General features: G+C 39.5%; 1 protein-coding gene across 4 annotated transcripts in view; it reads left to right on the forward strand.

Annotated features, from left to right (window-relative positions):
* LOC109038510 (uncharacterized) overlaps nucleotides 1-22,842 on the forward strand; it is a 193,505-nt gene that overhangs the window by 144,671 nt on the left and 25,992 nt on the right. For 3 of the 4 annotated variants that reach the window (XR_011900084.1, XM_072301812.1, XM_072301814.1), the window contains 2 exons: nucleotides 17,797-17,849; nucleotides 21,241-21,477. Coding sequence is in view for 3 of the 4 variants with exons in the window: in XM_072301814.1 (XP_072157915.1) it covers nucleotides 17,797-17,849; nucleotides 21,241-21,384 (197 nt within the window). In the remaining variant the exon portion in view is untranslated. Of the gene's footprint in view, nucleotides 1-17,796; nucleotides 17,850-21,240; nucleotides 21,478-22,842 lie in introns of those variants that run through there. The other variant, XM_072301813.1, reaches the window with a different exon arrangement.

Here is a 22,842-nt window from a genome sequence, read left to right on the forward strand (position 1 = left end):
AATGAAAACTTGACAGAAATGTTTCCTGTGGCAGGAAATGATGAATGATGGCACTCCGGTCTGATCTTACTTTGATCAAAATTTGATGGTAGATGGTGAGCACCAGTCATCAACATGTCTACTTTGATCGTCTATCGAGGCCTTATAAGATGAGAAATTTTCCAATTTTTTCAAAAATGAAAGAGAAACTAATGTCTGTTGGCTTTCATAGAAGAGATTACATGGGGATCTCATTTTCTTGGTATCTATGCATGTAGAAATATACTTACATTACAACATCGACTTCCTTCGGTTCGTGTTTATAAGATGAGACAGACTAATGTCTGTTGGTATACATAGGAAAGATTACACACGGGGAAATTTCCAAAATTGAAAATTGAAAATTTAGATGACTGTTGACAGAAAATTTTGAAAAGGTAATCATACACACAAAGATTACACTCGAATTTTTCAATCTTTAATTTTCGGAAATTTTCACCGTTGTACAGGGTGATTACATTGCACGAGTCTTGTCAAAGGTAGATTTTGAAAATTCACCCGACCCGAGCCGAGCCGAGCCGAGCCGAGCCGAGCCGAGCCCAATTTTTTTTTCAATGTCGACTGATGTGTCGTCACAGCATGAAAAGACGGCTATCATTTTATACTCTAAAACACCCGAAATTTTCCCGCTCAATTTCACATCATATCGCCCAGTAAATCATTCAACACCCTTAAATTAACCCCGATTTTTCTGCTCAATTTTACAAGGTTGGTAACGCCACAGCATGAAAAGACGGTTACCATTTTACGGTGTAAAACACCCATCACCGGTAATGAATTCAAATTTTCCCGCTCAATTTTACAACGTTGGTGACGTCACAGCATGAAAAGGCGGTTGCCATTTTACGGTGTAAAACATCCATCACCCGTAATTAATTCAAATTTTCCCGCTCAATTTTACAACGTTGGTATCGTCTATACTTGCCCCTGATAGTTACGCAACACCCAACAATTAACCAGTCGTTAGTGACGTCACAACATGGTTGCAAAATCATACGCAATACCCCACCCTCATTCCGAAATAATCAACATTTTTCTGCACAATTTTACAACACCGGTATCATGGAAACATTGTTGCCAGATCATACGCTAAAATATCCATCACCCGACCACGCCCTTCAATTAATTCCGATTTTCCTGCTCAGTCTGGCAACGTAGGTAACGACTATACCTGCCCCTGATAGCCAGGCAACACGCAACAAGTTGCCCCTTGCTGGGTAGGCAATCTGTGTAAGTGTCCGTATATCCCTATTTATACACTACTGCTGTGTGAGCCCAAGTAAACCTAACCTATATCAACTTCAAAACGTAACGGGTCTCTAACACTGGTCAGCCATTCTAGAGGTGTAGTTCGTTGCTATCAACGCCAGAAAAATGTGAATGTAAACACGCCGATTGTTATCAGGTGGTTAGAATCATCGTCCCGTCACATGTGTTTTGGCGGATTGGCGTCGGCTTTGTTGAAGTATCCTTGTGAGCAGGGGTTGGATGAAATGACTACTCTAACGAAATGTTCACCTGTGCCGTGGTATCGTTTTTGAAGCAGGAAGCTCGAAAAAACTCAAATTTCCTATGCGAATTGTGAAGTAAGGAGTCCATTCCAGGCTTTGCCGATGCACTCATCGTGATTTTTGCGACACATTCTATGAGTAACAACTCTTATTTTTGCTCTAGCAAAAGTTCGCAACAGGCCCATTAACGATTACAGCTGAAAAGAATGGCTTTCGCCGTGTTCCTGATGATCCTCTCCTCTCATTTTGAGAAAATAGGCGCAAATTTGGCTGTATGCCAAACGGGAGTTCAATGGAGATGTTGCATGTGTGAGGAATTTGCGATTTGACTGTCGATTCTTATGTCAAAGTTCGCGAGAAACACGATGATGCCACTGGTTTTTTCTGAAATCAACTCCAAAGCTCAAAAAAAGCTCTCAAGTTGAGGCCAAAATGGAGGGGATATCCCACGCTATCCTGAGAGTCCACCTCTACATCAAGACAAACTCTCCATGCAAAGATAGGGAGCAAATACATTAACAGGGCTGCCACTTTATTTGGAGACTCGAAAACTGAAAACACGGCATCCCTGTCAATGTATTTGCTCCCTATCTTTGCATGGAGAGTTTGTCTTGATGTAGAGGTGGACTCTCAGGATAGCGTGGGATATTTCCTCCATTTTCGCCTCAACTTGAGAGCTTTTTTTGAGCTTGGGAGATAATTTTAGATAAAACCAGTGGCACCATCGTGTTTCTCGCGAAATTTTACGTAAGAATCAACAGTCAAATCGCAAATTCCTTACGCATGCAACATCTCCATTAAATTTAAATTCAAAAGACGACCAAGCGAAAATAAACAAATAAATCAAATGGATTCTTAAATATTGCCATTTTGGCAGTTTGTCAACGCAGGGCGAAATCTTGGCACGCGAGATGTGCGACGCAACAAATATGAATTGTCTCCGGGACTAGCGTGAAGTATAAGCGAGTTATGGTTATGTGCTTGCCGTCTTTATCAACCGCTCTTCATACATTGTTGCCTGAATGCCCGTAGTTTAATAACAAGTTTCAACATTCTCGCTTTTGCGACATTTGACCAAGCGCGAAAAAGGGCCTCCGTTTCTCGAAACTTGAAATCTATTTACTCGTATCATTCTTTAGGGCAGTGTTCTACGGATATTTTGAGAAACAGACCTTCCTAAGATATCAAAACGAAGTGGAGGTACAACGACAGTTAGAAAATGTACCATAGAGAAAACAGCCGTCTGTATAGGCAGAGCTGAGAGATTTTTGCGGGGAAGGGGGCTTAGAAGTGCACCATGCCCTTAAGGAAGATTTGGGATGCTTAGAATGACTGTTGTGAACAAGAATAACTTCAAAAGAACAAGTGATTGCAAACATTGGGAATTTGAAAAACCGTGTTACAAGCTGCGCAAGTTGTACGTTAATCAGTGGATTTCAGATTTTTTGAATGGCCTCGCATCATGACATTCTCGCGGTTCTGCTCTTTAGTAGCCGATTTATTTATCTCTTGTGTGCAAAAGATTCATTCATTCGGAGATTCAAATCATTCCATGCGAAGACAACACTATCAAGATAAGTAGTTGCTGTCAGCAAAACAGAAAATACAATTAAAACCTCTCAACTTTGATGATGAACCAATGTTCAAAAGTGGAAGACTCGTCCCTGGCCAAACAAGCTTTTAACCTGTGAGATACAGATTCATGCACGGCGCACTACTAGCAACTATTTTAACTCTCCGGAGCTCGAGTTGCATAACCGATTAATTGAAGGAACTTTGAGAGGCTCGCGCGAGCGGATCAAGGACGCGACAGCGATACTACGGATCGTATTCATAGCCTTTCTTAGAACGCTAAATTGTGTAACTAACAAAATTATTGGGGTTTCGATTACTCATAATGAAAGAAACAAATATTGAGCTTTTAGCCGATTTTCTCTTTAATGATCTTTAAACTCAGTCCATGCTGGCTTTGACTTCTTGTTCGTGAACTTGGCTTTTTCTTTGGATTTTTTTAATTTTTTTTTTTGGATGCATCCTTCCAGTGTTATCTGTCTTTGTAATTTCCACTGATGAAGGTCATCATCATAACCGGGACGTTTGCTATTATCACCATGTCAAGGTAATTTTTAAATGAACATTCTTGATTATTGTTTTTTTAGCGTGACCAGTTTTCTTTTTTTTTTTTTTTTTTTTTTTTTAAATTCTTGTACATGAAAGCTGCAATTATAGCCATAATACAGGTCAATAACAAACGTAATACAGGTCAAGAACACATTTAAGTTACAATAACAACAAAGAAGCATGAAGCAGAATCTTTCAGAATCAGCTCATCGATACTATAAAACGCTTCTTGAAGTAGCTGGTGCTTCAGCTCCAACATGAAAGATGCTATTGGTGAATGATATATTTATGATATTAGTATAGAGAAAATCGGTTAAAAGCTCAATATATCGTCACCTTCCAGGCAAAGTATCACAAGCGCCATGCGACGTTTAAAAATTTCCGCCGCCATTTCATTTTTTTTACAGAGAAATCGTTCAACGAAGCTGTCCGAAAATTTCACTGAATTTTCTTTGTGCCGCCGATAAAATTTAGCGAAATTTCCAAACAGATTCAACCAACAATTTCTCAGTAAAAAAATAAAATGGCGGCGGAAATTTTTAAACGTCGCATGGCGCTTGTGATACTTTGCCTGGAAGGTGACGATATCCCAGATAAGACATAATATTTTTACAATATTGGGCAAATATTGTCAGTATTGTCGCAATATTTACACAATGCTAACAATATTTTGATAATATTTTAATCAAAATTATTTTCTTAAAAATATTTAAAGAACCGTTATTTAGTATTTTCAAAAGTAATATGTTTACCAAAAATATTATAAAAATATTTTCACAGTACTGACACAGTATTTCACAGTATTTTAAAGTATTGGCATAGTATTTATGCCAAAAGGAAATATGGTGTACACTTTTAACATTGGCTCAATATTTAACCAATATTGGCCCAATGTTTGCAAAAATATCAAAACAATATTTTTTAAATATTGGCTAAATATTCCTGTCTTATCTGGGATGTTTCTTGTATTACAATATTATAGACCCATCGTTAATTTCCGATATGACATTTGGCAACGTGGCCTGTGCCTGAAGACAGTGCCCGCGCTGGCAATCTCATGGACGTCCACCAGCAAGCTCGGTCAAGAACCCTCGTCTTGGGGCAGGACAAGAACGGAGGACGGAGGGCGTCTGGCTGAGTTTGGAGCGAGGAAATGGAATGCTGAGATGGTCAACGGGGGAAAACTTTGACAATGTTCAACCGGATTTTCCTCGGCGTTATTTCCGGGGTTTAATCGAGTTACGCTCCTTGACGTTAATAGATACGAATCCCCCGGCTCGTCGTCAAAACAGCCGCATTTCCCGGCAAAAAATATCGCCTCCAAGCGCCGCCATTATCTTTTACTCGATTCTCAAGTATGCTCACTGCGCTGCCGTGCTATGGAAAGACGCCCACACTGAAAAAACGTAGCTTGGATCCAGAGTCTAGACTCTTGAACAATTTGCCAAGAAAAAATACTCCTGATTCGATCGGATTTTTGCTTGAATTAAAGTAAAATCCGCTTAAATTAAGAACCCTGGCTCTCGATTCAACCAAAAATCTGATTGCATCAAGAGTATTTTTTCTTGTCAATTTTTCAAGAGTGTGGAATCTAGATCGAGGAGATTTCTCCCAGTGAATGAACATTCGAGAGTTGCTTTCCTAGCATGAGATACATATTTTTGAGCATAATCGTTCATATTTTTCCTTGAAATTTTCACATACATTAGATCAAATTGCGGAAAAATCGCCTGAAAAATTGGAAGAAAATTATTCAAAATTTGCCCATTCAATTCTTTTTTTTATTGAAGCTAATCCGAGAACGCCTAGGCGTTCCCGGCTATAAAAGTATACGTAATCCCTATAGCCATCATTTAAATAGCTATATACCTTCGTTTACATGCAGTTTTCATGAGAAATTGAAAAATTAACCCTGGGACTCAAAGTTTTCCAAATTAACTCAAACACCAGCAATGGTCGTGATTCAAACTATCCGAACAGGGTCGACGAGGACAACGGAATCTTTGGCATTTTCCATTTTTCCGATGTAAAAAATGGAAGAAATTTATTTTGGGGGAAATCGATAATTTACCTTGAATCGTAAATGTTAATTAATTTTTTGGAACGTTTTTACTCGATTCGCTGAAATCCGTTTGTTTTTTTTTCGAGAAAGACGCCTTCTACAACTACAATTAGAACCTGAGCGGGGAGACAATCAGAATTTTGTCTCGAGGGTCGAGAAGAAATCTTTAAAAACTTGTATTAATTTGCTCGGTTGATTGCATTGCTTTAAAGAAAGAAAAAAAAAACCGCAAACCGTTAGGACAAGTAGTTGTTGTCAGCAAGACAGAAAATACAATTAAAACCTCCTTACTTTGATGATGAGCCTATGTTCAAAAGTGGGACACTTGTCCATAGCTAAACGAGCTTTTAACCTGTGAGATACCGATTCATGCACGGCGCACTACTAGCAACTATTTTAACTCTCCGGAGCTCGAGTTGCATAACCGATTAATTGAAGGAACTTCGAGAGGCTCGCGCGAGCGGATAGCGACAGCGATACTACGGGTTGTAGTCATAGCCGTTCTTAGAAAGGTAAACTGTGATTAAAGGAGGAGACCTTTGACATAGCGACATTTAAAGGACAATCTTTCGAAACCTGGAGTGAAATTAAAAATCAGAACGTCGGATATAGATCCCCATGAGGTATTAAAAATGACTTGCCACCAGAAAACTTACAAATTGCAGAGGAAAAATCATCGAAGATTTTGGAAATATTAGGTCTAGGTCCTGACTTGACTTAAGTTTATCAAAATTGTGAAATATTACCTTCGGATTTTGAGGTAGAAAATTATTTAAGTCTCTTGTGAGGGTCGTTTCCATACTTATACTCCTCCTTCAGGTTTGAAAAAAATTGTCATATTCATGATGCTGCGTTAAAGGTCTCCGCAAACCTCCCTTAATCATAACGTAAGCCATACTATATGGGGCCTCTTAAGGAAATTAGCTGTATATGGAAAGACTATAAATTACGGCCTTAAAGGGGCCCCTTCTATGGGAATAGAACACTCTAAGGACCGACTGTGAATATGACTTTCAATTTGATTTTTTTTTTTTTTTTTTTTTTTTTTTTTTTTTTTTTTTTTATGACTGCGGGCTGATTACTGATGAGCAGCCCAAGAAGACGATGAGAACATGGAGCGCTCCTATTGGTAGCAACGGGTCGTTTTGATGGACAAAAGAGACAACTATAGACTAACTACCGGCAATTCACGCTATAGCTTACAGTTAGTCCTTCATTTTCTCTCTTAGTCCATAAAACCACCCGTTTTAACCAATAAGATTTACCAATGGTGCAAACCAAAGTAACCATATGCAATGATATTTTTAACTATGCAGCTCAATTTATCCAATGTCCTCTCTATCTATAGCTTTGTCTATAAATTTCAATAATTAGCCCTCTGAGGTCCCTTATTCTTTGGTTACAGTTCCTTACCGGTGTTTCATCTATGAGCCCTCCCATCTCCCACCCATCTTAAAGCGAAAATTTGGGAAGTACTCTCCCGTGAAAAACCACCTAACTCAAATCTATATCCAACTTCGTTACGTTGTTTTCGCTTCATGACTCGGGCGTGTGCAGGGCCTCGTCGTCGTCCCTACTTGTCCCTTTCCCGCTGCCGCGCGGTGTTTTCAGCGACCGCGCGGGCAACAGCTGTTTCACCGTGCCGAGCGAAAACAGCGGATATTCGCGGAGCTGTCAGCAGGAGTTAGGTGGTTTTTGGTCGGCCGGGATCGGTTAAAGGCGACCGCGACACGTTGACACACACACGAGGGCTCGTTGACACTCACACACGGCACACATCATCCCGATCGTTAATCATATCCCTCGCCGCTGCCCACTGCCCCGGGAAAGGCACCCCCCCCCCCCCCCCGAATAAACGACCGTGTTGTCAAATCGCACCCCGGGAGGGGCCGTGTTTCGGCCTTCGGAGTTAAAATGGGGTGACTTTTTATCCCGATTTGAAATGAATCACATTTTGCAATTAGGAGCTACAAAAACTGGCTTATCTGCAAATACATGTGCGTACTTAGAGAAACCAATGACTTATACGTTTTTTTTCTAAACTGAGGAAGAAATTGTAATATGGAATTGCAAAATTTAGTCCAAATGTCTTTTGCTGCTGTCAAAATTTATTTGTTTTGTTTCGTTTCGATATGCACCCCTAAACACACGGGTTCCGAAAGTCTGAAATACCTGCAAGGAAAAAGAGTGTTGTGGGTCACCCCCTAAAATTGTGCCACTACCCCAACTTGTTGGATGATCTACCTATTTGCAATTAATAGTGGTAGAGTACTTCAACTTAAGTTGGGGTAGTATCGTAACATTTGCGTTGGTAACCTAATTTATTGAGATACTATTAAAATTAATTGGAAATGTCCGTCTTACCCAACAGCTCCGTGCTCTTTTTTCCCTTTGTAGAAAGTGTAGGAATTTATTCTGGCTTAATAATTGACCAAATTTCGTTTCGTCGTCAGGTGCTGGGAGGGTGCCACATTTTTGAAAAATTAGGGGGAACAAACGGGGAATGTCGCTGCGGAACCTTGATATTCTCTCCAGATGATGGCCGAAACATTGAAAAATTCCATACCGCATCCACTATTCTATTGGCGAAAAGAACTTCTGCCTCTTCACTGAAAAAAAATGTATTACAATCTCAACTATATTTCCAGCTGATTTTGGTACCAGTCATAAGAGTAGTTGCTCCGGCCAGAACGACAATGGTACCAACTTGCGAGTTAATCAAACCACACTTACGCTGACTGTGAGGGCACCAGCTATAGGTATGGTCGATCCAACCACACTCTCTGCTAACTTAACCATACCTCTGGCTTGTGCAACTCCTCTAATATCTGGCGCCAAAATCAGCTGGGAGAATAGTTGGGATTGTGATTCTTTTTTTTTCCGCTATACCTAGTTCTCGAATTTTGGATTTTTCTTTCCAGTCGTAAGAGATCTTGAGTTTGCATGAAACAAAAAAATATTTCGTGACAAGTGTTTTAATAGATCGTATTCGATACATCAAACGGGTGAGATTGTATCGATATCGATTAGTTCCAAACATAAACATAGCCTCCAAAGTAAATTCAGAAATCTGAGAGAACGGGTCTTTTGTAACAGATTTTTGATTCGTATGAGTACCAAATGCCAAATCAAAGTGAAATTGTCAGGAAATTTCTCATTTGCAGCTTTTCCAACTTAAATCCTTACAGTTTGGTTTGAGGTTATGTTCTATTGTTTTGAACCAAACGATACATCGAACCGTTACCGAATACGGTCTATAAAAAAAATTCGCAAAAAATGTATCGGAAAGTCATGAAAAATTCGGGGATTTTCTGTTAAAAAAACCTTTAAAAGTGCGGAAATTCTGAAATGGGAGGAAACTCGCCACCCTGCTCTGAAATTTACCCCGCAAATGTCGAGCAGTGTTTGAACATGTTTCACTCTCACCCACGTGGCAACGGTGGAGCTCACTCAAAATCGAGGACGGTCCTCGAGCTGGGGGGGGGGGGGGGGGGGCTACAACGGAAGCTAGCCGGAGGTGTCGAGGTGTCAGGTGTCTAAGCGACCTCCCCTTAGCCTCCTCGAAAGGGATTGTTTTTTCTGCGCTCGTCGAAAATAACCAAATATCCGAGCGATAAAATGATTCGAGCCCGACCCGATGGCCCGCGGGCTCGCGGCTCACAGTGGAACCGGGAAAGATAATTCCGAATAAAAACTGCAAAGTTTGATGAAAATAAAGAAAATCGGCTTAGCCTTACCTTGCATTATATATAATCTTAAAAAAAATTTGTATCCGAGACACCTTTCGAGCAAAGCCCATCATCAGGGTTAACATAGTGCACTGAAGAAAAAATCTCGGTATATTTACTAAGAAAAGGGTAAAATTACCAAAAATTCAGGGTTCTATTTGATCCCAGTTTTTTCTCGGTAAATTTACCATTTATGAAATTGGTAATTTTACCGAGAAATCCTGCTAAAATTATCGACTTTCTCGGTAATTTTACTGGACCCCGGTAAAAACGCCAATATTTTTTATCGACTGTGGTAGAATTACCGAGATAAAATGGCAAAGTTACCGGGAATTGATTACCAATAAAAGTGGTATTCTTACCTGAAAAAAAAGTAAAAATACCGGTTTTTAGGTAAGCTAACCAGTCTGTCTTGGTAAAATTACCAATAATTGGTAAAAAAAGTGAGATGGTAAAGGTACCAACGGACCTTGGTAAAAACGCCGAGAATTGTTTTTCAGTGTGCTACTACACAAAGCAAAGCAAATGGAAACGGAAACAAACCTAAACTAAAATATATTACATTAACTCCAGTGACTAGTATCAAAATACAGTTAAAAACGCGAGTGGCAAATTTTACAAAAATGATTCAACGTCGTTAAAATGTTGTGAAATTAAATACAGTAGTAAAAGTGACAGAGACAGTGCAATAAATGATGAGAAGATCAAATGAGGTCAATGAATTACACCTTGCTATTCGCAATAATGTTTGATTTCCTTACTATGCTAGCCAATTTTGATGTTAATTTCACATTATAAATTGTAAGGGATGGTCGCCAAAAGGAAGAGCCTGTTTTAAAAGCGTCCTCTCTTGGGGTAACTCAGTGATTTCGTTCAAATGTGGCCTGAACGAAACCTCACGATGACGTAATCGTGAAATGAAAGTCTCAGATTGAGTTCTAAACTCGTTTCGGCAATACGAAGTTTAAATTTTCTAACATTGTAAAATTCTGCGGCTTGTATTATCGTAAACGGAGTACCTTATAAATAGTGAGCGTACTGACTTGTCGAAATATGGAGCTCTTAGAGCCCAAAAGGGCAGCCAACCTTCTCACACAAAAAATGTAACTTCTATCCTCAGCTTCCAAAATCAAAAACAGATGGCTGAGAATTCTCATAAATGAGTGTCCCTCTGGAAAAATGAGTAAATGTGTGAAGAAACTAACAACCAGTTAAATACGTGCTTTACACACGACAGGTTGTAACAATTTTCATAATAAATTACAATTGTAATTTACGGGTTGACTGCCCTTCCGGGCCCTCACTGAAAAAAAATTCTCGGCGTTTTTACCACGGTTCGTTGGTAATTTTACCATCTCACTTTTTTTTACCAATTATTGGTAATTTTACCAAGACAGACTGGTAAGCTTACCTAAAAACCGGCATTTTTACTGGTTTTTTTTTCAGGTAAGAATATCACTTTCATTGGTAATCAATTCCTGGTAACTTTGCCAATTTATCTCGGTAATTCTACCACGGTCGATAAAAAATATTGGCGTTTTTACCAAGGTCCAGTGAAATTACCGAGAAAGTTCAATAATTTCACTGAGATTTCTCGGTAAAATTACCAATTCCATAAATGGTAATTTTACCAAGAAAAAACTGGGATCAAATAGAACCCTGAATTCTTGGTAATTTTACCCTTTTCTTAGTAAATACACCGACATTTTTTTTCAGTGTATAAGCTCCTTGACCTAATCTCAAATATAATGACATGTCTATACGCTCCCTACATACTCGGAGGTATTCTAATCGAAGATATAACCTTTTAGAGTTATCGCGTCATGTCTGACCTCACACATTGGCCCGCCCCACTGTGCGTCAAGAGGGGGGGGGGGGTGCGGAGGGAAGGGCGCCACTGCTCCGGAATCGGATTCCGCGCCTTCCCTGTTTTATACTGGAATGCGATGGCGGGCGTGTATCCGCGTTGCGCCGGAGCGTTCATTTTGCATACGCGTAGTTTTGAAGGCGAAATGGGCCGCTGGAGAGTTCGAGATTAAACCGGGGAGTTTTTGTGTGGAGCGGAGGTATCCGATGTTTCATTTTGGACTACATTTCGCGATGCGGAGCCGCTATTTCTGCCCCTTTTCGGAAACAACATTTCGACGGTGAAACTCTCAAACCGTGTTTCTCGGTTTTGCAGACTTCCAACCTTACTTAATTTGAGAGGCTTGGAGGACAAGGCACATAAGCGCAGTTTTTGAAAAATTGAGATATTAATAGTTTCAAGTAAAACTAATCTTAATGCATATTATATGAAAAATTTGCTCCCAAATTTCAATTTTTAAGCATCAAAAAGTCAGTTCAAACTCTCTTTCCACCATAAGGATCCATGTAATTTCGAAAACTTCAAACATCTATTTCTCAAAATAGCAAAAATTGCACTTATGCGCCTTGTTCTCCAAGCTCCTCACTTCACGGTAATGGATAGCTGTTTAAAGTCAATTCTTTTAAAACTTCTGTGATTTTTCTTATCTGTAAGAAAAAATTCGGTGAAAACTCCTAGGCATTCCTAGGAGAAAAAACAAACAAATATTATCATATCTGTTTGTTTTTTCTCTCGTAAAATGAAAATTGGAGTAGAGATTTTAAAACACCGCCCACTAGATACGTTGATGCCCACGTAGATGTGTGGTGTGATTATTTTGCGTGACTCAGTATCTAACGAAAATTTATCAAATACCAGAATTCTGCAACTTCTCCATCCCGGTGTCATTTAACAAAACGGATCTAAACGTAGAAGGGTCCTTTTAAACAAATTTAAACCCCATTGGTAGATGAGCTGGCATTATTTATGCATTCTTGGTGGAATAGGCCATTCTGCTTATGCGAATCACATTCCAAATAGACGGATTCATTTGACGAATGACCATGGCGTTTGAGACTGTCATTGGCCCCGACTTGGTCAGATTCTATCCCCTTTGACATTAAAGTCGTATCTCGATTTTCTCGTGAGCCCTGTTGACCATATACTAAAGGATTTCCGGGGCTTACTCGGGAATGGACATACGCCTCTACGTCAGAGAAGCGACGAGATGAGATCTTCACGCGGTCTTTGCGGGGCATCGAAAATCAATAGCCACTTCTCGTGCGCGGTTGCATGGTCAGGTTTTCGCTAGCAAAGCCGTGCTAAGGAAGAACACCGTATGAATCTCCAGGCGTTGCCAAATTTCCTTTGATAAGATACGAATTTGCCAGGAAAGTTGTGTGTATTTTTCTTCCGAATTCCCAAAGAATTGTATTCGTAATTTGATCTAAAGTGTTCGAAAAGTTCAATGAAAAATGTTCAGAATTATCCTCGAAAATAAGTATTTTTGCGTGTAAATCTGGCAACATCCGATCCTCACACGGCGTTTTTCCTCAGGTCGGCAGAGAGGACCGGGGCTCTTTTGAAGATAACGTCGGCAATGTTAACACGATTTGTCGAATACGTTCTCCATTTTTTAAAATGATAGAATATTGACTGATGTATAGGAAAAATTGCTTAAGTAGATAAAAAAGTGAAAAAGAGTAAAACGAAACCGCTTTGGTTGAGTGGGAGTAAATTAATATGATTGCTAGTAAGTTAGCCTAGGTTTTCCAAATTATCATTGAAATCCTTGTTCGTAGAAGTTCTGGATACGCTTTGCTCAACTTTGCTGTGCCACTCAGATTTTTCATTTTAGTTATTCATTTGCAGCTGACCAATTTAGGATCTTGCTGACATTTTCCATAGGAAACCTCTGTAAGTTATACTAAGTTTTCTTAAAGAAATAAATATAATAGAAATAAATCTTATAGATATAAAGTGTAGCTCAAATCGATTTATACTTACGGGCGAATTCAACCAAAATCCACCTATTTACATGAGACGTTGCCTGATTTATTCTTGGGTTTTCTTTCTTTACCAGAAAACTAAGTAACATTCTTACTCATAATTTTGTGGTTGTACCATTCATACTCTGAATTAAATCAAGAAGAAGTTTCAAGGCATTATGTGTTGTTTGATTCTCTAGAAAAAAATAAAATATAAGTGGAAGTTAAACAACGTAAACTGCAGTCAGATCTGGTCAAATTAATGCAAATTATGTAAGAAGTTATAAAATCTGGATGGCATTGGCAAGTTTACCCGACGTGTCTAGAAGAAATTTATCTTTAAAGGTACGTTTTGTATCGTTAAACGGGTTCAAACCTACGTTACGAGGAGGGAGAGAGTACACACGATTTTTTTAGCTTTACGTATTTTATGAAGTCCAACGTTTAATTTCGGAAAAGACGCCTTCGACTTGGCAACGTTGAATCACCGCAGTTAAATGAACCCATCATTTTTTTGGCTTCAGGAGAGAGCCCTTGCGCGCCAAGACGCTCATTTGTCTCTGTAAGATTCAGTGCTATACCTTTGTTTTTCTTAGTTTTTAATAAGAAAAATATGTAATTACGCAGTAATTGTAAATAAATACCAAAACAATTCTCGGTAGATGTCAAAGACTGACTGAAAACTTTTATTAACCTCTTATGTGAAAATATACATTTTATCAGCTGACACTGACAATGTTGTCAGATGAACATTCTCCCGAGGGAGCGAAAGAGATTAAAATTTATTTATGATATATTACAATTTATTGATATATTTGTGGATATCCATTTTATTTGCTAATTATGCAATTTTGTGCTGCTATATGCATACCATTTCACTGTCTTACGGGCGTCCCGTGCAGTTGAAATGTCACTGTCTTACGGGCGTCTCCCTCGGGAGAATGTTCATCTGACAACATTGTCAGTGTCAGCTGATAAAATGTATATTTTCACATAAGAGGTTAATAAAAGTTTTCAGTCAGTCTTTGACATCTACCGAGAATTGTTTTGGTATTTATTTACAATTACTGCGTAATTACATATTTTTCTTATTAAAAACTAAGAAAAACACCTTCCAGGGGTCTCATACCTTCGTAGAGATTTGAATTCTTATACCGTGCCGAAATAGCTTTCATTCATGCTTTTCTTGTGTGTGAGATTAAAAAATGAAATTATCTAATCGCTTAGAATCAATGGAATTATCGTTATGAACAGGTTTATTTTCCTGATTCAAAATTGCGCGAAATTAAAGTATTAAAAAGAACGAGAAAATTTTAATTTTCTTCAGAGAGATTCACCTGAAAACTTTTGAGCGAGCAATCAACAACGAAGCACCTATTTTGCCGTGCCGAGAACAATAATCAAATGGACGTATTTCTGCTAAACGGAACTATGTGAATTCAGACATGAGCCCTGCGACCCATAAGAATACATGCATAACAGAGCTCACGTCATAATGCACATAGTCCCTTTTGATAGAAATACGTCCAAATAAGCATTTGAATGTTGCAAAATTTCTCCAATGAATGCACATTCTCATAAAAAGTTGTGAACGTTTTTCCTTAAAATTATCAAGTACTTTGAATTGAAGTTGGAATGAAAGTTCTTTGAACAATTCAAGGAAAATATTTCGCAAGTACAGTCACGTGAAAAATGCAAGGAAGGTATGTTCGAAATTTATCCAGAACATTATATGCAGATTTCTGAACATGTTATGCCATGTTTGGCAATTTCCAAAGTTTCTCATGAATGTCTTCCCCTTCACGGCAGGACTATGGATGAATACCTTTATAAGCGGTCAGTGTTTAAAACCTCGCATCTATAGGTTTACGACGACACAAATTTCCGGTCTAATGTTTAATACCCTCTCACAAGTCGTTTCCCCGTACTCGTATGCAGTTGCTTCGAAGTGCTTCTTTTCCGACATCAGAGGCGGAACCAGCAATTTGGCAACACCGAATTTCCTCCATTTAAACCTATGCTAAATAATCGATTCTTGTCGGAGCACCAGGCCCCTCCAAAAATCGATACATTTCCATTGGTTTAAATGGTGAAAAGACAATGTTGCCAATTTGCTGGATCCGCCAATGTCCGACATACTCTGCTTCGTGTTTGCATGATACCGTCCAAATACTGACTCTAAAATGAGCTGAAAAGAACGTTTCCTTTTTGTAACATGTATTCCAGTCATTCACATCCGGCTCGTACAATTTTCCTTAGCCCCGTGCGTCGCACAATGGACGAGTCAATCAGAGAGGTCGGATATGAAATTTTAAACTAAAACTGCAAATCAAGGTTGAATTTGTCATATTTTAAATTATAAAGGGTGCTCCTGGAAGAAAATCTCACGAAAGAAACCAATAAAACCACTTGTGGAATCTGAAATTTGTGTATAAACGGAGTTATAAGCGTTTAAAGTTTCCGAATTTTGTCCGACTTCTCCTATCGACTCGATCCTCTGTGCGTCGCGCGAAAATATATAGGAGACTACAGTCGTGGAGTCGTAAATGTCACACTAACACGCTAAACACTCTTACATCCGTTTGTCTGTGTGATGGTGGGGCCTTCTTCCCACCCGGCAGCAACTTCGAGACCCCACACGAGTAAAAGGGCTATCGATCATACCCTTCCTCTGCGATGCATTCATTCACGAAAACTCTCTCACGCGTCGCGAGAATTATGATGAAGAGGCTTTGAATGGAGTCTGAACTAATGGAGTGTTTAAAAAATCAAATCTTTGCTCCTTCTCCCGATGAGGAGTATTAAGACGTTATTCAGCGAACGCCATCTTTTCTTCTTTGAGAGACATACAAAACAGTAGCGAGGCGTGGAGATCGATTATCGATATTTCGTCACCTTCCAGGCAAAGTATCACAAGCGCCATGTGACGTTTAAAAATTTCCGCCGCCATCATATTTTTTTACAGAGAAGTTGTTCAACGAACCTGTCCGAAAATTACACCGAATTTTCTTTGTGCTGCCGATAAAATTTAGTGAAATTTTCGAACAGATTCAACCAACAATTACTCAGTAAAAAAATAAAATGGCGGCGGAAATTTTTAAACGTCGCATGGCGCTTGTGATACTTTGCCTGGAAGGTGACGGTTTCCCCATTTAAAGCTGTGGTAAAGAATCGATTATTAAGTTGTTCGTTGTAAGCATCCTGTGTATCGATCCTTCTCCATAGGTTTAAATGACAGATCAATCGGTTTATCGCAAAGCACGCCACGCCACTGTTGAATAGAGTACCTATATTGAGAGAGTATGGCCACTGGGATTACCACCTCTGATTGGCTCAGCCATCTTAGGCTAAATGGAGCCCTTAGGACCCAAAAATGGCGGACGCCATAAATTAATGTAATGCAAAATGATTCAAAATGTAGTTGTCTTTGCTTATCGTAACGAGAACTTTACCCAAATGCACTATTGCGACATTTTTACATATTTTTAAGGCTAATCGTGTGCAATTTTTGAGAAAAATGATCTTAGATGTAGTAAGGTTGGCAGCAAGTGCGGTTGGTGATAACCGTCAAAAGTTGGCAATGACCCCCCTCCCATCCACAAAAACCAAAACAAAGCACCGCCATTTTTGGGTCCTAAGCCTCTCCATGGGACCCAGTGGCCATACTCTCTCAATATAGGTACTCTACTGTTGAAATGGCACGAATCTGTAAAAAAAAAGTAGTAGTAGCAGAGGAGCATAGAATGCCAATAATTTTTTGTGAAGTATAGACATCAGTGCCTCAGACGAGTATGCAAGATTTATTGTAACAGGAGTACATAAAGTATCAGAGAAGGGGGGATGTCGATGAAGGGCAATCTTGGATCTACCCTGAATTTCCTCAACTCAACGATTATTTGCGCGTAGATGGGCTTTATTTTACGAAATGTACCATGATTTGGACTACATTTTGCAATTCGGAACTGTAAATTCTAGCCCGGTTTAAAAACAACGTATTTGCCATTAGTTTCCCTATGCCCATAACTGTTTTTTCCAGGAGAGCAAGAATTTACAGTTCCAAATTGCAAAATGCTGTCCATTTGGTCTTTTTCGGTCTCTTTTTTGGTCCAATACTTGCCTAAACATGGATCCACGGGCAAATCAAAGCAAGAAATGAGAGTTCCGCGGTCGGCTGCCGAATTCCCGCATTTTTCGCCAAAATCGGCCAATGTTTAGGTCAGTATTAGACCTGAGAAGAGACCAAAAGTGACCAAATCACGATTCATTCGACCCTAAATGAGCAAAAAATAGTAGAGTTGAGGAGATTTAGCTAGTGCGGGGCCCAAAAACGGCCCTAATCGATATCCCATCTTTGAATCGGATTATTTCCTGCGCGGCATCTTGAAGGACTGAAGTCCACTATATGCATGACTTCCTTCATCTACCGCTTCTAAACTTTGATCTGTGTTAGATCAATACCTAATTCAACTAAAAATGTATTCTTAATTTCTGTTTGTTGCAGGTGAGCCAATCAAATTTCTGAATTTGGCAATTTATGCTCAAGGACCATTCACCGTGAGTTCGCTTTAATTTATTGTATTAACTTTAAATTAATGTGTCGGAGATTTGGGAACAACTATAAACCAGCATTGTCCTTCCTGCTACCAGTGCCTAATTTCTTTTCGGCCGACGATACATTTTTTTTACTGATGGGACCTACTTAAGGTGAATCTGCAGCGGCGCATAGTGTGAAATTTTTTTATGCAGTTGGCGCCACCGCGTTTTGATTTTTTGATGTTTGCCATTAGAGGCCGCACAGCACTACGCTACGTGGGTCCTTGAACTACTATGGAAACAAGAGAAATTTCTGTTAGAATTGAAGAATCACAAGTTCTAGCTACAACATCCTTCTTCCCATTGAAACTGAGATGAGAAGTAATATACGAAGCTCTATAACTTGATTCCTGAAAAAATTGGGGTTCAGCAAAATGACCTTGAAGCGACCTGGTAATCCAGGATTGGGCGATAGGTCTAAGAAAATATATGAGGATTGCGCGAATAGAAACCTTAAGCATCTGCTACAGGAGTGCGCAGCTACAAAATGGAGTTAATTTAAGTTAAAAGTTTTGCAAAGCGTAAAACAGTTGGAAAATAAGCGCATTTTTATGTTGACGCTAGTTCCGGTTAGTTTGTTGGCAAGTCATCTTTGCCTTACCTCTGATGAAAAATGAAGTGAAAAGATTGAATAATGGTCGTGGGTATCAAGAACTTCCTTAGCTCTTCTCGGAAAAAAATTTTAATCGGGAGGAACGAGGCAACGTTGGACTGATCATACGGCGTCGAAACACAGCATGGATCTTTTGGGCTTTTTTATTCGATGCCACGATTATTCTAACGCGAATTCGAATAATTGCGCCAAACACAGTGCGGCCAGCGTTAAACGTACTGCAAGACTGCAAGACTGTAGGAATACTTCACGCATTGCGCCAAACAGCGCGACCGACGTAAAGCCCATATTAGCGCCTTCAAGACTGCACAAATACTTCTCGCATTACACCAAACGCAGTTGTCGGTCAGTTGGCGTGAAGCGCATATTAGAGCCTCCAAGACTGTATGATTGCTGTAGGACACCTTCTGCTCTAGTTTTTGCCATAATTAGAGGGCAAATATGTATGCTCGTTGTAACGATTCAGAAACTCGGATGATATTTATTTATTTATTTTTTATTTTTTGGTTACATCAAAAAAAAGTAGAACGAACGAAAACATCGCGTCGAAATTTTCGATACTTTTCTTGAGATCATTTGAGTAAATTCGCGGAAACTTTTCAGAAAAACTGTATGTGTAGTAGCCTTTTAAAAACGTATATTTCAAGTAAAACGTAAAATAGGTGCATGACCTTGCAATCAGAGATAAATATACGCTTTCTTACGAGTGCACTAGTCGGGTTTGGAATCCATTCATCTCTTGGAAGACTTGAACATGTTTTTTCCACAATTTTCTACGTGTAGTTTTTGCCAGTGGTTCCCAGTCGCGTAGCGGCCACAGGCCCCAAGTCCACTTTTTAAATGTCTATGAAAGCTCTCTGGGCCATTCGCACTGCGAGGGCTATCCATCGAAGAGAGACATGCCCGTAAGTGTGAAGGGAATGATCTGTCCTTCGCGATGTAGTTATCTACCACAAACTACCAAGGTTGCCAGATTAACGCTTCCTCGTTGAATATTGAATATTCGCGGAAACATGTGAGTTTTCGTTACCAGAAGAATTTGCGCAATCCCATGCATCTCCAAAAAGGTGAAAAAGGGGGCACTCACACAATCCTATCGCATTCCTCTCAGCAGTTGCAAATATCTCTCTCCCACCGTGAATCATCTTTCTCGCACCTACAGGCATCCCGTAAGAGAAACTGGGATCAATTTCTGTCCTTATTATTGAACTTTCAAAGATCTTGTTTGGCTTTAAACGCTGCAGGTATAGCCTACCGGAACTTATGAGTCTTACGATGTATTATATCTGTTCGTCGCCTCCAGACCGAAGGAACCTATTTTCATTTCAAGGTTGCGAAATTTCCTCACACAATCCGATTTTTCACAAGAACGCATTAGAACAGTTTTTCCGATTTTTCACAAGAACGCACTAGAACAGTTTTATGTCAAGTTTTTTCTGATTTCTGCATGAGATAAGATGAAAAATCAGGGAAATTTTTAGTTGAAAATTTCCAAAATTCTCCGGGTAAAACTGCAATTTGCACGGGACATTTGGCAACATTGAAACTTAGTTACGTTCTTTCGCGAGGGAAGCGATGCATTGTGTTTTTAAAATAATCACGGATTCCGAAGCCAGATTTTAGCAGCGTGATCTAGTGGATTTTTTCGGAACTAACGCTAAGGTTCACCGCAAATGAGAGAGGGAAAACAGACTTAACATATCACGAGGAGGTCCGCGTTTTCGAAACGTGGTTTGGCAACCAACCGAGGTAGACTCGTTTATTGACGGGGATTTAATTTCGAGCAGGGGGTCGGATTTAGACGCCACGAGGAGCTGCTGGGACCTCTTTATCTCAGGAGAAAACATCTGTTGTCCCGAAGAGATAATAAATTCTCTCACCAGCAGAGCAGCAAGTGGTTGTTAGTTTGTTTAAAACCCTATTTCTTCCTGTTTCCCACCCACACTCCCGCGAACTTCTAGCCCCTGTTCGTGCGGTCTGCGGGAAAAAGAACCCTATTACAAAATAAAAGTTGGCGGGGTGCGAGATAAAGAGCTAACTTCCTGGTTAATTTTATTGCTTCGGAACGTGATATATATTTTTGTTCAAATGCCTTGAATGGGACCTCTTTAATATTTCGGTATAAGTGATTGGACCTGCAGGCCGATTATTGAAATTGATAGACAAAGCTATGGACAAAGAGGACCTACTGAAAGTAAAGCTATCCTATTGGTGGAAGCAGGTAGTTGTAATGGACAAAGGAGGTAGGCGATAGCGTAACTAACGGCAAACCACGAGAGGCACTGTACTGCCGTACTAAGGAAAAACGCCGTATGAACATTCGAGAGTTGCCAAATTTCCTTCGATACAATGTTTATTTATGAGGAAAGTTATGAATATTTTTTTGAGAAATTGTCAAGAACTTTAGGTAAAATTGCGAACAAAATTATCAGAAAAATTTAAAGCAAGATATTCAAAATCTTTTCCGAAAATTCGTGATTTACCAACGGAAATTTGGCAACTTCCACAGGTTCATACGGCGTTCTTCCTAGGCGCGGCAGTATAGTTAGTCCATCATTTTCTCCCTGAGTCTATAAGCACCCATCTCAACCAATAGGATCGCTCCGTACTCCCCATGTCTTCTTTGTCTATCGCTTTGTCTATTGATTTCAATAATCAGCCCACCGGATGGTGTTATCGAAATCAGCCTAAGTGCATTCAACGCCACCAAATTTTCTCTCAATTTTATTTTCTTTACAGGGAGGTAAGCAATTTTCGGGGAAGATCGTAGAGTGGCGACTCATTATTCAAGCGAGCCAATGGATGTGGGTTCAAACTTTCCTAGGGTTTACGGTAGCTTCTGCACTGAGGAAAAAATCATTACCCCGAATTTTGGTGAGCTGAACCAAAGCTCGGTTTCTGTGAAAAACTTCAGTGTTCAAAATAAACTGAAATTTCCTCTCTCTTTTTGTTCTTCGTCTGAACACGTAACGAGGGGCTCCGACGGAGCCAGCGTCAGGGTTCCCAGCGATCTGGAAAACCTGGAAAAGTCAGGGGAAAAAAATGGCCTGGAAAACATGGAAAAGTCTGGGAATTTGCTCCAAATGTCTGGAATTTTTTCACGTACTGAGAAAAAAAATTTAATAAGTAAACAAATAAAAATAAAAGAATTAAAATTGAAATTGCAATTCCTTCGTTGTATTTTGAATTTTCCGCCAACTCATCCTCTTTATCGGCATTCGGAACGAATCGGAACTACTCGGAAGTGTTCGCGGTGGCTCCCCCTGCAGGTCAGCCATAATGATGGGGGCATCTTGTGCGACCGGTTGCGTCTAATGAAAAAAGAGATCGCAGGAGCTAGCCACTCCTCTTCACTCCTCTTCGACAGAGGCGTAGGAAGGCGTAGGGGGCCAGGCTAGAATTGGAAATAGTATCATCTGCCCCCCCCCCCCCAGAAATTCTGGATGTTGCAAAAAGACCTTCTTCACCGGTAAGTCTCTATCGCCGTGGCCCGTGAGAGGATGCCTATAAATAGAAAAACCTGTTGAATGCAACAATTTCAAAGTATTTTAACCTTAAAATGTAAAAAACTGGGTGATTTTTAGGCAGAAATTGAAGGAAGATTAGCGCCACAAGTGCCTCGAGATGCGCTCAAGTAGAGTTAAAATTTCAAAAATTTTCCGGGGGAGGTCCCCCGATTTTTTGTGATTTCATTCGTGTTATGATACTATCCTAGCCTGGTTCTTATAAAAAAAAAAAAGCTGAACCAGATCAAAAATTGATGAAAATAGAGGAGTTTTTACAAAAACCGAAAAATGCGCGCGCTGTCTCTTTTGGGCAAATTTTTTGAGTTTTTTCCACGGAAAAAGGCCTGGAAAAATTTTCATTTTGGCCTGGAAAACCTGGAAAAGTCAGGGATTTTTTTTTTCCAAAATTTGCTGGGAACCCTCTTACCTTTCTCCTCATTTTTCTCCTTTCTCTCCTCCTTCATTTACCTTACCTTCTTTTCCTCTCTCTTTTTTTTCTGCTCCTCTCTCTCTCTACTACTTTATCTTTCTCTTCCTCCTCTTTCCAACAGATTAAATCTCGATCAATTGATAAATTATTTCTACGCAAAATCAATGGCAAATCTTTGGACGCTTGTCACTACAAAACTTCTAAATTTATATTTGAGAAAGGAGCATTTTAGCCCCAAAATCAAAATCGTCTTGATGAAAGAGCTAAGATGCTCTAATGCATGTGTTCTGATATTTTATTTCTTAATCATCTGTGTTTTTTCTAGGCATATAATTATTTGTCTCCTGAAATATATTATAGAAATCAATAAGATGAATGAATAAGTTATAGAAATCGTGAGAATGG

This window comes from Bemisia tabaci, chromosome 6 (assembly GCF_918797505.1).
Source record: "Bemisia tabaci chromosome 6, PGI_BMITA_v3".
Taxonomy (NCBI): Eukaryota; Metazoa; Arthropoda; class Insecta; order Hemiptera; family Aleyrodidae; genus Bemisia; species Bemisia tabaci.